General features: G+C 41.9%; 1 protein-coding gene across 2 annotated transcripts; it reads left to right on the top strand.

Moving 5' to 3' along the window:
• Positions 1-12,945: 12,945 nt before the first annotated feature.
• LOC147849339 (histone deacetylase 15-like) lies at positions 12,946-21,065 on the top strand. 2 transcript variants are annotated; one of them, XR_015531797.1, is made up of 18 exons: positions 12,946-13,049; positions 14,003-14,608; positions 15,246-15,360; positions 15,445-15,497; positions 15,585-15,660; positions 15,753-15,817; positions 16,583-16,638; positions 16,747-16,870; positions 16,959-17,084; positions 17,160-17,210; positions 17,288-17,356; positions 18,946-19,054; positions 19,351-19,430; positions 19,557-19,639; positions 19,746-19,791; positions 19,988-20,150; positions 20,476-20,562; positions 20,660-20,722. XR_015531797.1 is itself a non-coding variant. In XM_087337620.1 (17 exons), exons 2-17 carry the CDS (start codon positions 14,096-14,098, stop codon positions 20,776-20,778), a joined length of 1,848 nt encoding a protein of 615 aa, XP_087193746.1. In that variant the 5' UTR covers positions 12,946-13,049; positions 14,003-14,095; the 3' UTR covers positions 20,779-21,065. The 2 variants fall into 2 exon arrangements, 1 of the variants encoding a protein (XP_087193746.1); XM_087337620.1 differs by lacking the exon at positions 20,476-20,562 and having other exon boundaries at positions 20,660-21,065.
• The last annotated feature ends 56 nt before the right edge of the window (positions 21,066-21,121 follow it).

Here is a 21,121-nt window from a genome sequence, read left to right as displayed (position 1 = left end):
TTCTCATGTACTATTAGTACTAAAACGACTTCGAGAACATGGTCTGTATGCAAAGTTAGAGAAATGTAGTTTCGGGTGCAACCAAGTGGAGTTTCTCGGCTATGTCATCTCCTCAGAAGGCATATCTATGGACCCAGCCAAGGTCAAAACGGTGATAGAATGGCACACTCCGCGTTCGGTGCGGGATGTGCAATGCTTCCTAGGCTTTGCAAATTTCTACCGGAAGTTCATACAAAATTACTCAAAAATTGTGATGCCTCTCACACAGCTCACCAGGAAGGGACAATCATTCATTTGGTCTAAAGAGACGGACATGGCTTTCGAGAGTCTTAAGAAGGCGTTTACATCAGCTCCAATTTTAGGTCATGTGGATCCGGAAAAACCATTCATTATCGAAGCTGATGCATCGGATTTCGCATTGGGGAGCATTCTGTCACAACAGGGTAACGACGAGAAGCTACATCCTGTGGCTTTCCACTCCCGTAAGTTTGACGCCGCCGAAATCAACTACGAAATTCATGATAAAGAGCTATTAGCAATAGTTGATTCTTTTATGCAATGGAGGCATTTCCTGGAGGGATCTCCTCATCAGGTCACTGTATTCAGTGACCACAAGAACCTTGCCTACTTTCAAGATGCTCGTGTACTGAATCGACGTCAAGCTCGGTGGGCCCACTTCCTCACACGCTTCGACTTCAAAATTACATATCGTCCGGGGAAGCACCAAGGGAAGGCAGATGCATTATCACGGCGTTCGTATCTAACACCACGTCCCGGTGAGCCAGCTTTCGATAACCAGAAGCAAGTAATCTTGGGTCCAGCACGACTGCAAGCAGCACAGGTCTTTGACATGCCCGTGGATTCCGACATTACCAATACTATACGTGAGGACTTGAAGACTGACGCTTTCGCCCAAGCTATACTAGCACAAATTGACCCCTCTCGAGCGTCATGTTCACAATCACAATCACCAGGTACGGATTATCGGCAATTCAAATACTGTGATGGATTACTCTTCTTTAAAGAACTTTTGTATGTTCCTAATGGTTCTTGCCGCCTTCGAGTAGTACAAAACTGCCATGACACATATACAGCAGGACATTTTGGTAGTACTAAAACATTAGATTTAGTACAACGATCATTCTGGTGGCCCCGTATGCGACAATTTGTCGAAGATTTTGTTCGGACTTGCGATACATGTTGCAGAGCGAAAATGCCAAGACATCATCCCTATGGTTTATTAGAACCATTACCAATTCCAAGCAAGCCATGGCAATCCATTGCTCTTGACTTCATTACAGATCTTCCAGTCTCTAAGGGATTCAGTGCGATTCTCACAGTGGTGGATCGATATACGAAGATGGCTCATTTCTTACCATGTACTAAAGAAATATCTAGTGAAGACACCGCCGAAATTGTCATGCGGGAAGTATGTCGGCATCATGGACTCCCTGATAATATCATCAGCGATCGTGGACCCCAGTTTGTGTCAAAATTCTGGAAGCACCTTTTTAAAATGTTGAAGGTCACTTGTAACCTCTCCTCCGGCTACCACCCACAAACCGACGGTCAAGCCGAACGAACAAATCAAACACTGGAGCAGTATCTGCGGTGCTTTCTCAACTATCATCAGAATGACTGGGCAGATATTCTTCAGTTCGCCGAATTTGCCTATAATAACGCTATCCACGCATCGACTAAAGTCACGCCATTCTACGCTTATACGGGATATCATCCCCGGTGGTGTGTCCTTGAAACCCCAGAAGTGTCCACAAATCCTTGCGCGGAGGATCGTTTGGAGCGGTTACGCAAGATACAAGCGGATTTATCTACTCAACTCCAGCAAGCTCAACAATCACACAAGGACTACGCAGATCGTCATCGACTTCCATCCAGTTTTAACATTGGAGATCGGGTGTGGTTGCTACGACGACACATCAAGACTACTCGCCCATGTGAGAAGTTGGATTATCGGCGATTAGGTCCTTTCCGTATTATCGGGAAGATTAATGATGTCGCTTTTCGTCTCGAGCTACCTCCGCAACTTCGGATACACCCGGTGTTTCATAGTTCTCTCCTCGAACCCTATCACGAGAGCACTATCCCAGGACGTACTATACAACCTCCACCTCCTATCGAGCTCGAAGATGGACCTGAGTATGAGGTCGTTGCCATCCTCGATTCCAAGATTGTTCGCAACAAGCTCTACTATCTAGTCGATTGGCTAGGATATAGTCCCAGCGAGCGTACTTGGGAACCGATCGAGAATGTGACCAATGCTCGTGCTCTTCTAGAAGACTTCCATCGACGATATCCCGAGAAACCGGGTCCTCAATCCAAAACGACTCGTGAAACTCGTCGTTTTAAAGGGGGGATAGTGTCATAACTAGACTCGAACCCATAACCTTTTGTTACACGGGTCGAGACTTTACCATTAGGGTATGAATTGTAATTTGAAGGATATTATTTTCATTTAGGTTTTATTGGGAAATTGATGTATATTCCAGATTTCTCTGGAACATTCTAGAAACTTCAGGAGTATTCCTGAAGACACTATAAAAGGAGGCGCAAGGCATTAGTTCGAACCAAATCGGTTCAACGCCAGTCTTAAGCCTTCTAACTACTGTTGTATATCTTCCGTCATATAATACATATATCTTTCGCATCATCATTCTCTCTCTCTCTCTCTCTCTCTCTCTCACTCATTCCTTCTCTCAAAGTTCGACACCTCTCATAGTACTAATCCTTCTCTGTCTTAGTACTATTCCCCAACAATAGTACTAATCCTTCTTTTAGTACTAATTCCTTCTCTGCCTTAATAGAGTTCCTGACATGGAGGATCCCTTTCCGGCCTTCCCCGCGCTACCTCCGAATCGCGCAACCTATCTCCGCGCTCGCCTTTCCGCTTCGGCACCTCCGTGTGCCATGTACCCTCGCCCGTTGTTTGGCACCGCCCATGTCGCACTCCGGTTTATTGCACGCCCCGTCGGCCCCCTTTTTGGCCAGATCGTGCATCGTCGTTTACCCGCATACCGGCGTCCTTTGCATCCGAGGAACACCCCGTAATAGCCCGCTTGGCCCTTCCCGTCTTCGTGTTGCCACGATAAGTCCTGAGTCTTCCGCTTGCCGTCGTCCCCTCGCCCCCACCAGCTTGTCACCCTAGGCTTGCCATGTCAGTCTTCGCTACTTCAACGGAGCTACCGAGATCTACGAAGCGAGTGTGGAGGATCCTCCTCCGGCCTCTCTTGCCATTCCTTGACTCCGACCTTGTGCAGTCCACTAGGCACTTGGTCACCTCGTTCCTGGCACCTCCCTTGTGTCGTCGGGTCTTGTTCCCTACCGCCACCGTCCTTCTCCCTCGGTCTTACATTGCCACGTTGGCCGAACAGCCGGAGTCTCCGGATCGGTGTGAGGGTCCCATAGGACCGGACTCCGTTTCTATGCTTGCCGAAACTCAGGTGTCTTTGTTTGAGTCCCTCTCGGACTCTCCTCGTGTCTTCCGCGTAGTCGGGTCCCGTTTCCCGCCGCCACCTTCCTTCTCCCTCGGTCTTACGTTGCCACGTTGGCCGATCAGCCGGAGTCTCTAGTTGGTGTGGGGATCCCGTAGGACCGGACTTCCTTACGCCCATAGCCTTCGTCACCTCGCCGCCACCGTCAGTATCTTGGTCTTATGTCGACCGCGTTGCCGACTGCCGAAGTCTCTAGAACCGGTGTGAAGGATCCTCCGTAGACCGCCCATCCGTAGCCCTTGCCTTCGTCACCTCGCCGCCACCGTCAGTATCTTGGTCTTATGTTGACCGCGTTGTCGACTGCCGAAGTCTCTAGAACCAGTGTGAAGGATCCTCCGTAGACCGCCCATCCGTAGCCCTTGCCTTCGTCACCTCGCCGCCACCGTCAGTATCTTGTTCTTATGTCGACTGCGTTGCCGACTGCCGAAGTCTCTAGAACCGGTGTGAAGGATCCTCCTCGGGCGTTCGTCGCCTTCTCGACCCTGTCCCGGGTCGTCCTTTTCCGCATGCCGAGAGGGCGTTTTGTTCCGCACCCTCTCCCGTGGTACCGACGTACCGTGTCCTCGGCCTCTTCGTAGGCCTGCTCTCTTCCTCCCTCCTGGAATAGTCATCCGGGAGTCTGCTCCGCCCGGTTCTCATCCGGGTCCATTCGTCCTTCTCCGGATTGCCGAATCCCGTTCTCCTGTCGCCACCGATCTCTCTTATAGGACTCACGTCGGCACTCGGGCCTGCAGCCGGATTGGTGTAAGGAATCCCATAAGACCGGCTTGCATTCTCCTTCCAAATCTCGACCTTCGCCCGGTCGGTCTTTCTCCCCATGTAAAAGAGGGCGGCTCGTCCCGCACCCTCTCCCGTATCGGCACCTTTATGCCGAGTCCGGCCCCGATCGAACAATCCACGACTGGATCATGCTCCACGCGTATCGGAATGCCGATCTCCTCGTGTCGCGTCCGTCCTTGGCCTCCTCACAGGCCGTTCCCCATCCATCTTCGTTGGCATCGTGCCAGGACTCCTCGGTACTGCCATCCATCTCCTCGGTCTTACATGGGCATACCGGCCCGAATGCCAAGTTCTCCGGAATCAGGTCCGTGGGCTTTCGTCCGCTCCTTCCTTGAATCGTCTCGCCGGTGATTCTTGGCCCTTTGCCGCCTTCCTCCGCTTGGGACTCACGTGGGTACTCGGGCCCGACTGCCATCGTCTCGGGAGCAAGTGTGGGAAGAAACAAAGAATCGCCCGTCCGTTTTACGCCCTTGTCCGTAGCCACCGACTCTTCGTGGTCGGCGGTCGTCTTCTTACCGATCGCGCAAGCCCCGTCTGGGCTTGCTTCTTCAATGACCGGGATCTTGGGCTGACACGCCTGAAACCGTTGGTCCCAACGTTCCGGTTCCATGATCTGTATCTCGGCCTCGACCTTGGCCGTTCTATCTCCGCAAGTCGAGAGGGCGTTTTGTTCCGCACCCTCTCCCGTCGTACCGTCGTACCGATCTTCCGTCATCGCGTGGGGCAAGTCCATCTCCTCGGTCTCGGCTTCCGGCCTCGATCTTCCCTCTTCCTCGAGCATCGCTTTGAGAGCTGGGTAAGCCTCTGCAATCCTGGCCCCAACGCCGACCCTTGCCGACTCTCTTTGTCGTTCGGCCTCTTCCCGCTGTGATGGCACGCCGTCGCGTCCCTTCCTCTTAGCCTTCTCGGCTCGCTCATCATCTAGCCGTTGGCACACCCTTCCGACCTTCGACCAGTCCTCCATAAGCCCATTTGCTCCATCATCGTCTTCGAGCTCAATCCCGATGGCTTCCCGTTCCGCTCGGTCGATCGACCTGACGAACAAAAGGACTTTGTCCGCCCCCACCAAACCTTGTTCCCGCTCTGGGAGCCGAGCAAGTCGTCACTCGAACTCTCGGAACGCCTTGGTCGCGCCCCGGTGGGTCTTTGACGATGCTACCCACTAGTCAAAGTCGTGTCGTCCCTGGCTCTTCTGCTGTCCTCCGTATGCCTTCAGGAGTGCCTCTTCGAAGGCCTCCCACGAACTATGAGCCTCACGGAGCTCCTTTACTTCCGCATGCATCCAGACAGCCACGACTCGACAGAAGAACTCCAGCCTCAACGCCTCGTCTACACCACGCCCCTCCATTTCCGCGTTGTAGGCTTCCAAGTAAGATGGGACTTTCTCCCTATTGAAACGACTGACTCTTTCGACCACTCGCTCAACCGCCTGTTGTGCTGCTTCTCGCCTCATCACCACTCGCGCCGACTCCAACACCACTTCGGCCACCATCTCCGCAAGGTCGTCGTCTTCCGACTCCATCCTCCCTTGCCGCCTTTCATGTCGGGTTCACCAAAGATGTCGCGTTGTTATGCGCGTGCGTGGAGAAAGGCGGGACCACGGGGGTCTTGGACTAGGGAGTGATGGAGCGTAGGAAGTCGTGCTTCACTGTTTCTGGGGCATCCCGGGGACACTCCGGAAGCAACCAAAGAGAGAGAGAGAGAGAGCGTGCTTAACACTGACTCACGCACACACACGCACACACAGCCTGACCCGACTCACGCCCTTATGTACAGGAAACGTAGGGAAGGGGGAGCACCCGACACCAACAGAGATGCGGATATACACAGACAGACGCAAAGGTACATATATATAAAGAAGAATACATTCCCGCCTTCGAGCCGGTCCAAGGTAGGTTACAGTAGTCGTCAGCTGCCAAGCCGTCGTCGGGGAGCTCTCCGCTCGTCGCGCCAAGCGGGGTCTTGCACAGGAGGCCGAACCAAAGCAAACCCTAAGCAAACACGAAGGGGGGGAGAAGAAGGAGAAGAAACCTAACTCTAAACCTAACGGTATACCCTCTAATGCAAAATGGGCAACCCTTACGCAAAGGGCGTTCCCTTCCTTTTATAGAACAAGGAAAGAGATGCGTTACAATGTGGGACAAATCCCGACTTACATGGGATCGTCTGTCTCGACTTGACTACTCTTTGGCGCCATAAAGGCGCCCTCGATATTCACACTAAATATACATGCTGCACCCCGCCGAGGTAGCCAATGTTTCCCCGTTTCCACCTCTGGCCGAAATTCTTCACGACATCGCGCACTCACTATACGGTCTACGGCCGAAGCCATGGCTTCTGCAAGGTCCGACCCCCTCATCTTCTATTCCTCTGTCGCCTGTTCATGTCGGGTTCACCAAATATGTCGCGTTGTTATGCGCGTGTGTGGGGAACAAGGCGGGACCACCGGGGTCTTGGACCGAGAAATAGCTGAGAAGGAGGAGAGCAGAAAGGCAACGGACGCTCTTACACACGCACAGACACGGGAGCACATAGGAATCACAGTCCAACAACACAGCAAAACGAAACGACTAGAAGTCCGAGTATATGAACACGTATGTATATTAATATAAGTATATATATCGAGACGGTTACAACTAACAGGACGGCAAGGCGAACACCGAAGCTTGTTCATTCACACAAACAGAAGAGCACGATGGAGATTCTGCCGGAAGCACACGGGCGTTCCACGGAGCAGAATCAGCCTCCTGAGAGCCTGTGCAAAAGAAGGCTATGGAGAACGATAGAGAAGAAGAGCTCGGTCCCAGTCCGACAGCACTTCGTTCCCTCTAGTGCGCGATCCCCTTTCCTCCCCGTCTCCCTCTCTTTTATAGCTCAAGGAGGGAGGCCGTCTCACCCGTTTACATCACATTAACTCTCTGTCCTTTCGGACAGAGATACTCCTCGATTTCCCTTACAGAATATTGCTACCTAGGATTTAACTTTTGTGCCTACCCATCCACCGTACAACAAGGGACGTGCCCATGTGAAAGGGACGGTTCACACACACTATACACGGTTTGCGCTTGGGGATGGTTTTCTTCACGACAGCGTGACAACATTTCAAGAGCTTTCTTTGACCATGGGAGCAAAGGAAGATAATAAGATACCATAGAGACCATAATCGATTGGACCACCTTAAGTCGTACATGAAAAGGCCAAAATTGAGACCTCCAATACATAAACTTATCCTCCAACCTTTTGGAAACCCACTCAATAAGTTTCACATCAGAAACTTCCACCCCAATTGGATATCCAAGATGACGACAAATCATACCACAATGTACTATCCTTCCTGACCACCCCAACCCTAACACATCTTGTTCTGTACATGAAATGAGGACAGATTTATGTATATTAATTCTCAACCCTGAAGCATTTGAAAACAATTCCCACACATCTCTTGTCTTACTAATATTTTCCCGATTAGGTGCCAAAAACATAATATGGTCATCTGCGAGAGCTTGAACAATACATGGCTTCCCTGATGGCAACCTTAGTCCAAGCAATTCTTCCCCCATAGCCATATTGTGTAACTTAACAAGAATAGGATGTGTCACAATAGTGAATAGTAAAGGACTTATCGGGCATCCTTGTCTAACTGACCTTCGAATAGAAATCGGTTGGGTTACTCCTCCATTAAACATCACATGTGAAACCGAACCCTCCCCTAATGTGTATATCAACTTAGACATATGATCACCAAAACCCATATGAGACATCAATTGATTTATAAATGACCAATCCACATTATCATAGGCTTTCTCGATATCCAATTGTAGCAACACTAATTCTTGTTTAGACTCCTTTGCATAGTCAATTGCCATTTGAACATTTAAAATATTATGTAAAATGTCTCTTTTTGCTAAAAACCCATATTGAGCATTATGAATAATAGAAGGTAAAACCTTATGCAACCTACACTTTCGCAAAAATCTTGTACATTCCCCCCATCAATGAAATAGGCCTCCATTGAGCAAAGGAAGATGGAGAAGGCTCCTTCGACAAAAGCTTGATCAAACGAATCTTCCAAGAATGAGGCATTTCCCCTGATGTCCACACCTTCTGAAATAAAATCGTAAAAGGCCCCTTTAACTTAATCACATATTTCTTAAAGAGTTCATGTGTTAATCCATCCCACCCAGGACTCTTATCATTAGCAAGATGTTACATGACATGTTCCACCTCATCCTCTGAAATATTAGCATCTAATGATTGTGCCACATCATGCAATACATGATTTTTCACTCCATTAAAAAATACATCTCTATCCTTTTTAACATTATCATCGATACACACTTGTACATCCAACAATTGTGTATAATATTCTATGCATTTCTTCACAATTTCTTGAGGATCGGAACACATGATACCATTTTCCTCTAACCTTACCACATTATGTCGTGCATGTGATTCATGAAGGTCATGGAAAAACTTATGTGATTGACAATTAGCATCATCCACTTCTTGTCTTAGACGATGTAGTCTAGCATGTTGATAATTTTTTGCCGTTAGGTCATGCATCGCAGAAATTAATACCTCTTGATATCCCATCAACTCTGCATCCGTTGGCCAATAAGTTAACAATGAGTTGCATTTATCAAGCAAATTAACTAGGAGACTTAATTTCTTTCTCCTTTTAAAAGCATGGTGAATTCCATAATATCTAGTTAACCTCTGAACATTTGCAACAAATACTTCCCACGCTTCATACCCATCAAATTGAACACGATAGGCAAATGCATCAATCAATTGACACATATAGGCATGGAAGACCTCATGATCCAAAAATGATGAATTAAAAATCAACGGTGGTTTTCCTAAAAACTCATGAAAACCTCTAATTGAGTGGTGATTGAACTCAAAAATTAATGGGAAATGATCTGATATAATTGACCCATAAGACACTGAAATATCCAAAATCTCTGGTAAAAAACCTTCGGTATGCATTACATACATTCGATCCAACCTACTCCAAGTATCCTTATATTGAGCCAATTGAAAGGTATAACCAGGTTCATCTCCCTTGATCCATTTCCATACATCCCTTAACATGACTTCAGTCTCAAAATCTCCCCATTCTTGAGCCTCTGGTCCATCCATAATAGAGTGGATAGATGTTGATTGATCTGTCTCACAACAAACATTAAAATCTCCCATCAATAAACCCGGTCTACCATTATGAAGCACTGAGTTTAGAGATCTCCATAACAACTTTCGTTCTTGTGAAACATTTGATGCATACACACCAACTAACCAAAGAGCTTGCCCTTCATAACATATCTCTACCACAATAAATCTTCCAAATTCATCTGAAACAATTACTTTTGGGTGAAATTTATCTCTTATAAACATGACAATCCCAGAATAATCCCCATGAACCTTGCCAGCATAAATAATGTATAACCCTTAGAATAACTAATTAAACCAGCATTTCGATGATCTTTATGCTCTACTGCACATAAAACATCCCATTGCTCACTTAACACAATCCTCCAAACCTCATGCATTCTAAATCTAGAACACAATCCCCTCACATTCCATGTGGTGATCTTCATACTTTATTTTTTCCTTTTATTCGAGAAATCTCCTTCTCCTTCACTGCTAATGTTTCTGCCATATCTTGAAATAAATCCCCTAAGATTGCATATGAATTACTATGGGAATGCAAAACTCCAGACCCCGATGGCTCCTCATGTGAACGAGGCACCGATTTCCGTTTATTCCAAGGAACATACAAATTACCTTTATTATCAAAATATAATTTCTTTGGATAGTCCTCTTGACAAGCCCATGGTTTATTCCGCATGGGATGTGTCAGTGTGACCTTCTCCATAGATACATTATGCCCAACATTTTTATTAGACTTCTTCATCTTTCCAGAAACTATTGACCATTGTCCTTCATCCTCTAGAGTCTTTCCATCCTTCTCATTCACAATTTGTGGTTCCATTGTTTGCTCTGAAATTGTCAAATCTTGAATCTGATCATGAGTTGTAGGCTCTTCATGTACCACTTCCACTACATTATTTCTTTTTTGAGGACATTCAGCCATAAAATGCCCCAACACACCACAATGGAAACAATGTCCTACAAATGTACCCCATTTAAGCCGAAAATACATAGGCGGCATACCAGAACATGCAATTTGTAAACAACTTGGCCTCTTTATAGCAGTATTCCAAAGAATACACATCCGATATCAATTTTGAGCATTAGCACTAGGAGGCACCAAGATCTTTCCCAACTTTTCCATCGTTGACCGTAATATTGGCCAAACCATTGAATATGTGCACTCTACCTCAACCCATACGGGACACTCTTGCTTTAATATATCTTGGTATTCCACTAATGGTCTCCACAGAACAATATGAACCAAACTTTTCTCATAAAAAACTGGCAATTTATTGAGTAATTTCTCTTTATACTCTTGTGATACCAAAACAACCTCATAAAATCCACGAGGACCAACATAAACATCCTGAACACAATCAACTTGTAAAATCCCACGTAACCATTGTTTGACCCTCCAAAGGAAAGGTATCTTTCCCGTGAAAAACAATATGACCCCTTTATCACAAAAATTAGCAAATGAACCCAAAAACTCCTTATTGTCTATTTCTACCTTAGCCACTTCATCGTCAACAAACTCCTCAGCAACTTTCACATTCTCCCTTATACAATCTTCCATTAATATATTTGCCATGCATCTTAAATGTTCCCAATGACTATCATCTTTCTCAATATCATCTTGTTGCATTGCATCAACATAAGACATGTCATTACTATTATCTCCAATACATTGTTTTCTTTTACCATCCCCTCTTGGGCTTGATACTGACTCAACCATGCATGCATCCTTTGAAGATTTTGGAGACTCATCCATATTCATTAAAACACTACCATCCATATGACAAGAAATAGGAGAGAGTTCACTTACAAGTAATTGTGTTGGAGAAGGAATCAAAGCCAACGATCATGAGATGCATGCAATCGAATGGAATTTTTACTCGTAACGTTCTACCAAGACCTCCAAATGATATGTGCAGATACTATTTAGAAAGCTCTATGTGCAAGCTTCGAAATGAGCTAAAGAACAAAGGAAACGGACACCGTAACAAGAAGATACATCAAAATTAGTGTTTGCCCTTCTCCAACATCTCCGAACTTTGCGTTTTCTTTCTCTCTCTCTCTCCACCCCTCTATGTAGTCTCTCTCTCTCTCTCTCTCTCTTTTTCGTAAATAATGGCTTTCATTACGAAAGAAAAAACACCACCATGACTAACTTACAACAAACTATAGAACCCCTTCTATCTAGGGATCTAAAGAAAACTATGACACCAAACTCAATGCCACCCTACACACCAATTCATATGGCAAATATGATGATATGTGACCTTGCAGAGTTCTCTCTCTTCTTGGTTGAGATTTTGTGACTTCTCTAGCACTGTCAATTGCCACAAAAGAAGTCCTTTTAACTTAAGAACATATTTTCTCACCCCAACTTGTGAATAAAAAATGAAGGCATTTCGCATATTAGGATACCGAAGGTTTTTTACCAGAGATTTTGGATATTTCAGTGTCTTATGGGTCAATTATATCAGATCATTTCCCATTAATTTTTGAGTTCAATCACCACTCAATTAGAGGTTTTCATGAGTTTTTAGGAAAACCACCGTTGATTTTTAATTCATCATTTTTGGATCATGAGATCTTCCATGCCTATATGTGTTAATTGATTGATGCATTTGCCTATCGTGTTAAATTTATGGGTATGAGCGTGGGAAGTATTTGTTGCAAATGTTCAGAGGTTAACTAGATATTATGGAATTCTCTCTCTCTCTCTCTCTCTCCCCTCTGTGTAGTTTCTCTCTCTCTCTCTCTCTCTCTCTCTCTCTCTCTCTCTCTCTCTTTCCCCTTGTCTGTTGTCTATTTCCCTCTCTCTCTTTCTTTCTCTCCCACTCTCTAAAGTTTATAAACGGCTTAGCCGGTTTGGCGAGGCTCAAGCCAAGCCGAGCCGAGCTCAAACCGTTAAGGCAAGTTCAAGCCTAAACCGAGCCGAGCCGCTAAGCCGCTTTAAGACGGCTAAGCCAAACGGTTTAGGCTTGAGCCGAGCCGTTGCCGATCCCTAGATGGGTCTAGGTTGTGAAGGCTTTCATGCACAAGAGTAGTTTGATGTGCTTATCAACATCCTACTTGAAGATGGATATCATCTAAGAAATGGTAGCAGATTGTACTCCTTTTGCGATTTTACTACATTGGATCTTAGAGATCAGATTACTCTTTGGGAGGAGACAGATGAGGTTAATTATTCATATGAGATCTACTGAAAATTGAACCTCCAATTCATTCGTGGGATTTGAGCGATTGATTAGGAGAGCATCGATCATTGTTGACACCCCCCCCTTGGGGAACTCAAAAAAAGAGAGGGGAGGACCCCTAAGTCTCGAAACATTTGGAGAAAAATGTGACCAAACGCACCACCACCACACAACAACGAAAAGAAGAAGAGAGGAGGGGAGGGGAGGGCTATTCTCGTAAATATCGAAAATTAGGGAGGTATTTTGTCCCTCCCCCCCGGGGGTTCTCTCCGTCTCTTTTTGTCTATCTGTGCGTCTCTGTACAGACGATTTCTTCACGCCTATAAATGGAAGTCTCACAGCTGTCTCCGAGCGTTTGAGTTTTCTGTGCGAGGAGAAACGATTACGATTGCAAGCACGGGTATTCGCTTCTTCTTCTTCTTCTTCTTCTTCCTCCTCCTCATCCTCCTCGTATGTCAGTTGCTTTGTTATTTTCTCGCTTTTATTCTCGTATTTTTGTAAAGCCGCCTTTTGTTCCCTTTAGTTTATTGTGCTCTGTTTTGGTCTGATCTGCACCAAACCAAACGGGTCGATCATTCTCTATTAACTCATGTTGAATTTATGAGGTTTCTGGCTGGAAATTATTTTCGTAAAAGGAGAATGCAATTCCCATATGCATACTGTTTCTGCAAAGTTCCTCGATTGTTGTATTTTCTGATTGTTTCATGTCATTTCAAGTTGCAGTGTTGCAATGTTTGTGAAACGAGAAAAATCCAATAGACATATGTAATTTTTCTCTTAAATTTGTGGCGTTTTCTTGTGCTTTCCTATTATTTTGAATTTACTGCCTGTTTTTAAAGAGGAACAAAATCTGACAGGAGCGTGTCAAAATTATTGTAGCTGTGTGGTACTTTCTCATTATTTCCTTTTACTTTCAAATTTTTGATTGGAAATTTTTTTGAAAATAAAATCCTTTGAAAAATATGAAGTTTCTACAATTTTGTTTTGCCATTCTCCACTTATCTACTATTTATTTTCAACTTGCTCATCGAAAATGTTTGTAAAGAAATAAAAAATCCCATGGAAATATATTTGTTAACTTCTTGTAATCTCTTATTATTTACAACTTGTTGGTTGGAAACAAATTGCCATAGGAATCTTATAAAGTATGTTATTCTCTTATTGTTTCCTGTTGAGAAACATTTACAAATGGAATAAAATCCAACTGAAATATATATATATATGTCGCTAACAGAAACTTGTAAGTTTGTGCTATGTTATCATGTTGTGTTGTTTGGAACTTGTGGATGCAGATTTTTATAAAGAGATTAAATGTAATGGTTAATTTTTTACTTTTGTTACATTTTCTCTCAGGCTTTATTGTTTCTTCCATGAGAGGAATCTCTGCCTATTTGGGAAGAAAAAATCCTGAACACTGGGTCTCGATATATTGAATTGATTCATACTATGAACACAAAAGAGGTCCATACTGACACTCTGAATGCAAAAGAGATCCTGCTTGAAACTTTTGGACTAGAACGATTGAGCAAAACATGCTCAACTAAAACATGTACGAGTAACGATGTTGGGAAAATGTGTTTGATTAATGATAGTAGCAAAATATGCTCAACCAACGATAGTAGCAAAATGTATTCAACCAATGATAATATCAAAATATCTTCAACCGATGATAGTAATGTTCTCACAGATGACCAGAATGGGTTCACTTTTGAGCCAGACTTCAGGCAGGAACATGTGCAACAAAGCTTCGTAAAGCATAATGGATCCGGGGAACTTGTTGTTGGAGGTCATAGTATTAATTCAGATATCAAGGCTATGTATGAACATGAAGGAGATTGGGAAGATGAATCAGAGGATGATGAGGATTGGGATCCAAACCAAGATTCAGAACAAATTTGTTTGCAGTGGTTCTGCACAAACTGCACATGTTCAAACTCGGAGGAGAATATCCATTGTCAGGTATCTATAGTGATGTAAAATTTGTGAACAAATTAGATTCTGTGTGTGTAACTTTAAAAGGAGGTCTGGTGAGATGTGTATGCTTGAAATGATTTTGGCTTATTGTAGACAAGTAAGGGTTGAGTGGCATAACGCAGTAAGAGAGTGTAGTATACGTGACTTTAAACAGAAGCTCCATTGTTAGGTGTCAGTGACTATAAGAGTCTGTAACTATAAAACACGCTTTCCTAACAGTTATTTGTGCTTGAAATAGTGTCACTAGACTTGATAGACTTGTATATGAAGTTCATAAGAGATTCAGAGTAAATTGGTCGGACATTAAATGAGGTGAAATAACAATTCCTTGCGGACCGGCCCTGCTACCCCCTTCTTTACGTCCCCTTTATTCAAGAAAGGGAATTGTTTTAGTACTGATTCCACGGAAGTTCAGTTACCTGGGAATTTTGTTTTTTTAATGTTACCTAGTCTTCTTTATTTTCAACTTACTAAAAGAAACCGTTAGCGATAATAAGAGTATGTATATTTAAAAAAGCTTCATTTTCAGGTATCAATGCTCAATGTGGTTTTGACTTCTGGTAGACTAGTGTTTGAACCCTTTTAGACATAGCTTTGATATCGTGGTTTTTAATTGTTGAAGCTTTGTGGAGAGCACAGAGAATCAGGTATTTTGAAGAAGGGATATTTAGCATCTATGGTATTGTCAGAAAAAGATGATGATATCAAGGTTGAGAAGAGAGTGTACACCGACCCAGGTATCTTCTCTCATTAAGTTCTATCATCATCTTGGGGTTTATGCTAACTGTAACTCAGTGATTTCTCTTATCCCATCTGAACAGATGGAACATCAACAGCAATAGGTTTTGATGAGAGAATGCTTCTTCATTTTGAGGTTGCTAATGCATTATTATACATACCAGCAAAAGTGGCGATTTTCCATGCATTTGAATTACATTTTATTTATTTATCAAATTTGCAGGTGACAATGAAACCTAATCCTCATCCAGAAAGGCCAGATCGGCTTCGTGCCATAATGGGAGGGCTAGAAGCTGCAGGTAAGCTACATAGAAAATAAAGCAAACATTCCAAGGCCAAAAGGAAGTGATACCAAAAATAAAGTTGTTTGTATTATATGCAATACTGTTAGGTTTATACCCTGGGCGGTGTTGTCCAGTCCCAGCAAGAGAGGCTACTCATGCAGAAATGGAAATGGTGAGTGCAGTGCAATATGTTTCTCTATGAATGATAGTGAATTATATATTCTATAAATAGTTATGAATCTTGTATAAGTTGCAGAAAACAGTTCCCCTGCTGTTGAAAACACAGTTTCTGCATTTCCAGTAGAGGTAGACATTTCAGGAATGATCCTGAAAGGCAAATGAACCGCTTAATTAATAAAAACCTAGTTGAAAACTGGTATTTGTCATAGTAATAAATTAATAAACATCTAAAATCTGCCATCTACAAATCTATAAAGGGGAAAAGTTTGAAATGTCTCTGGATTTTCATTATTTCTCTGAATCCCTATGTGAACCTTTGAAAGTGAAGAAGGGAATGAAATTAGAATGTAATTGCTCAACTAACACAAAGAGAGATGAATTACTATTCAATATTTCAAACAGTATGCATATTTTCTCTTTTGAGGATAGATCAAGAGCATTGAGGAAAATAACAAAAACCAAGGGGCATTTGTAAAATAAAGAAAAACTGTCTTATTTTAGAAATTTCCAATCTATATGACCTAAGTAATCAAGAATTTCAATTACCCTATCTTCTGTCTGCATTTTGAATGTAAATGATGTTCTTTGTTATTTAAATATGTGTATTTATCTATAAACTAATTTATTTTTGAGCATATCCTACCCCCAGCATTTCCTTATTTTAAGAGGCAACATTTTCGAAAAGGTATTGTCCCATTGGTTCCATATTGGAAACATTTCATGCAATCTTTTTCATTGTTTCTTGGATACATAATAGGTTCACACTCAAGATCATATAGATGCAGTTGAATCAACTTCAGCTCATGATGCAAGGTGATTATCTGTTTACACCGTGGCGGGTTTGGAAGGCCATTATTTATTTATTTAGGTACCTTACTAATATGGTTATTTCTTGTTTTATTTTTAAACTCTTTATCTCAGTCTTTTCACTGCAGACACATATGCAAACTGTCATTCTGCTTTAGCAGCCAGACTTGCAGCAGGCTTATGTATTGATCTCGCCACTGCAATTTTGAAAGGACAAATCAGCAATGGATTTGCTTTGGTTACATCTTGAACTTGGTTATGCAATAATGGGTTTAGTCATGGCTATTGATAAATCAACGTTGACAATTAGATACCTTTTGTATTAGGTGAGACCACCAGGCCATCATGCATTGGATTCCACTGTAATGGGATTCTGTCTTCACAATAATGCAGCAGTTGCTGCCAAAGCTGCATTGGCAGCTGGTGCTAAGAAAATTATGATTCTGGACTGGGTAAGCATGAAAACAAAATGATGCTGTAAACACTTTTGTGGAAATCCCACTATAACTTATTATTATTTTCTGTAGGATGTGCACCATGGAAATGGAACTCAAGCAATATTTGACCATGATTCATCTGTATGTGGTGTTGCTTATTTATAATTTAAAGAGAAATCCGTTCACCTATGTAGTTTAATTCTACACTGCTCTCGTAGGTACTATACATTTCTTTACATAGGTACGAAGGAGGGCGCTTTTATCCTGGTACAGGAGGTGCAACTGAGGTATTTCGTAATTTAGGCTATAGAATATTCTTTTCAAGGTATTTGTAATTTAGGCTATAGAATATACTTTTCATTATGCTGCCATAAGAGTCAGATTGTTTGTTTTGTATGTTGCAAGTTTTCTACACACTGCATATTTTGTTATGGAAGTGAGGATTTGATGACTGTGCTACAGTTGATAAAATGTTCATTTTAAATGCAATCTGTAAAATTGGAATTTTAATTGTGTTATGGAATTATCATGTTTTGACTTAATTGGGTGTGATATGCTCATTATCCCTCCTTGCTCTGCATATTAGAAATAAAATAGGTTCAGTGCATTAAGTAATCATGAGAATCCTGACTATGCGGGATCATTTATGATTAATATAAATTATATGTATATTTTCGAACTAAGTGTGGTTTAGTGGTAAAATATGCAACTTTACCACATCGATATTGTTTAGTTCCCCATCACTGAACCTGTTGCATGTGGGCTGAATTAAATCTAAACGAATGTGACAATTGAAAAAATCATAGTAAGGATTTTTATGCAGTTTTGTCGTGGTCCAATGCAAAATAGGGTAGTATGGGCATACTTTGTTCTTATGTGTCATTTTGGTGTTAATAATCTCAGACTCTTTAAGCAATATGTTGTTATAGTTATGTATGTTGTGGTTTAGTGTAACAATTTAAATACTCGAGGAGGCTCCTTTCATGGTTCCAATGCAAAATAGGGTAGTATGGGCATACTTTGTTCTTATGTGTCATTTTGGTGTTAATAATCTCAGCCTCTTCAAGCAATATGTTATTATATAGTTATGTATGTTGTGGTTTAGTGTAACAATTTAAATACTTGAGGCTCCTTTTTTCACATATTTTGGGTGAAACTGTGAAATTCCTTTTACATTGTTCAATTCCACCATATCCAAATTGTGCTTTCTATGCTTAGAGCTTCTAAGGTACCCTCCTTGGGCGTACTGGGAAAGAGAGCAAATTAGCTATGGCATTTGCAGATTCTAGCACTCTAAAACTCTCCATTAGATCGAAACTCATCAATTTAGATTGGTTTGTCACCTCCTTAAAGAAATTTAATGGCTTTGTCACTTATGACTGACCGTGTTCTGTTCCAAGGGCCTAACCTAACAATTGATTTTGTAAGGTAAAAAAATGATTCAATGCACACATCCTTGCACATTGGCTCAACATTCTGTTCGAATGCTTGCTGCCTTTGGTCTAGGAACCACTTGTACTTCCAGCTGAGCATACACCTATCAACATACCTGCCTATTAACTACATATTGTAACTATGTATCTTCCTGTATACCTCGTGTTTACATACATGTATGCATTAATAAATAGATATTGCAGAGTTTCATGAGTTATACATTAACTGTATTACTGTCACACATTTCAAAATACACTATGAAGAGACAAGTTTCATCTTATTCACGTCATGCCATATCTTTTTTGTTCTAATTCTGTTGCTGAGGTGTTCCTCTGGAAAAAGTAGGCCTAATATAAATATACTAATAAATACGATATTTTAGGATTATAGTTTATTTTACAAACCTGTCTTGAATTGTTAAAATTGATTCTCTATTTTTCAGATTGGCATTAATGGTGGAGCAGGATTTTCAGTAAATATACCTTGGCCTTGTGGCGGGATTGGTGATGAAGATTATTTTTTCGCTTTCCAGCATGTAGTGGTTCCTATAGGTATCATATACTTTTCTTCATATGATTCTTGTGTTGATGTATTATTCATAACGCTGACCTGACAGCTGGATATAACATGTGATAGGGTCCTTCTGTACATATAGAAAATTCGCATAGGAGAATGATTCTCCCTCAAAATCTATAGCCACCTTGTGTTTCTTGCAGCAAAAGTCTATAATGCAATGTTAATATCTCCTGTTCCAAGTAAACTGATAAGATGACTGTGTTCAAGCTTGTACATTAATTTTAGCTCAAAGGTAATTCGAGTATATAAGCATATTTTTGTTATTATGCAGCCACACAGTTTGCTCCAGAACTGATAATTATTTCAGCAGGATTTGATGCTGCAAAAGGGGATCCTTTAGGTGGTTGCAAGGTCTGAATTCCATTTATTTTGTTAACCTTTCTTCCAAATGTAAAAATAAAATGCAGAACACGTTCTGGGAATTCCTCAGTGACTTATAGGACATCAAATTTAAAGTCACAATTTATCTTTCGGCAGGTGTCACCAGAGGGATATGCTCACATGACACAAATGTTATATTCACTTGTACAAGGAAAATTGCTAGTAGTCTTGGAAGGGGGGTAAGCCATTTTGACCCTGCAAAGTTCTCTGTTAGGGGGCAACCTTAATTTTCTTTTATAGATTTCTAATAATATCCGATTTAGAAGCTAATTTTTTTCGATACAGGTACAATTTACGTTCGATATCTGCATCAAGTGCTGCTGTTTTGAAGGTAATGTGGAAGAAATAGTAACATAACATCTTGATAAATTTTAAGACAGTTGTAGAGGATGGAGTTTATTAATGCTGAATGCTGGAATGATTTGTCTATAGTACTACCAATCCAATATTTCCTCTTGTTTCAGAAGTAGAGCTAATTTGAAATGGTCAGAAATTCTAACCAGTTGGATTGAACCCGCTTCTTTCAGGTGCTTTTGGGTGAATCTCCTGGTCCTCTTCCACTAATTTGTGAGCCTACTATTGCGGGTCTAGCTGCCGTTATGGAGGTTTGCCATATTCAACAACAATATTGGAAGATAGATCCTGTATCAATAATGACAATGAGGTCCCAATTCAGATCTAGAGTAAAAGGTAAATGGTTGATTCTTTTAGTGCTCTCCAAATGTAGCAGATATTTTCTAGTTATGATTTCAACCTTTAGAAAGGATGCCTCTAGTGATGAAAAAAGATTATATTTATGCATCATTTTAGACAGTGTGTTTATGCATCTATCAATGACCTTAATCTATGGGTAATTTTTTCAATCTTCATTGATACCTTTATCTTTTGGAATCGACATAGAGAATCTTTGTTACTTGAGGTTTTGACGAACTGAGTACTCAGCTACATGAAAATTCTTGTGATTTTATGACTAGTTCCTAGGCATCTTAGAAAACTGTGCATGCGTGTTTATCAGTCAACAATGGTTGAACAAAGTTTTTGGGGGCCAATTTGTTGGAAAAATCTATTGCAAACAAGTGAATGGTGGACTAAAGGATGCAAGGTGGTTTGATAAACCTTTACTCATAAAGCATCGGCTTCTTCTGAAGGGTGTCACTATCATAAGCATTTAACAATCATAAATGGTTTCTTTATTGTAGGAAAGCATGCTCGCAAACATGTTGCTGGAGGACCAATTTGGTGGAAATGGGGAAGGAAAAGAGTTGTTTATGATCACTGGTTTTCAGCGTCGCGGGTCTCAGCATCTCGGTCAAGATGACCAGGGGTTGTGTGGAATCATTCCCAATTGTCTGGTGTAATACTTATAATGTTCTCTTTGATTTTTTGTTTTGACCATTTTTTTGTTACAGATGAAAAGTTGAACATGAAGGGTTATAGGTGAGAATCGTAAAAATGAAGGTTTGACGCTAATGTGCACTGATGTGAAGTATATGGCTTCAATTATAGGTTAGAACATCTAATGTGAAAATACATTGAGAGTCTAGAGTTGCCCTTTCAGAGAAGGTAATTGCTTTCTTCTATACCAATCATTAAGTTTTTTGTATATTACTGACACAATTAGGTAGTAGTGTTCATGCTTTATATATAAACATCATGTAAAG

Source organism: Azolla caroliniana, unplaced genomic scaffold, assembly GCF_043228905.1.
Source record: "Azolla caroliniana isolate FFs.n. ecotype wild unplaced genomic scaffold, voAzoCaro1.0.p SCAF_77, whole genome shotgun sequence".
NCBI lineage: Eukaryota > Viridiplantae > Streptophyta > Polypodiopsida > Salviniales > Salviniaceae > Azolla > Azolla caroliniana.
The sequence above is the reverse complement of the archived record's forward strand: the minus strand, read 5'-3'. Positions and strand labels throughout refer to the sequence as shown.

Excerpts from the sequence above, each read along its gene's own strand:
- LOC147849339 (XM_087337620.1), top strand. The coding sequence starts at position 14,096 with ATGAACACAAAAGAGGTCCATACTGACACTCTGAATGCAAAAGAGATC. Across the intron at positions 15,818-16,582 it reads CTCATGCAGAAATGGAAATG|GTTCACACTCAAGATCATAT; the intron begins GTGAGTGCAGTG and ends GATACATAATAG. Across the intron at positions 16,871-16,958 it reads TCAGCAATGGATTTGCTTTG|GTGAGACCACCAGGCCATCA; the intron begins GTTACATCTTGA and ends CTTTTGTATTAG.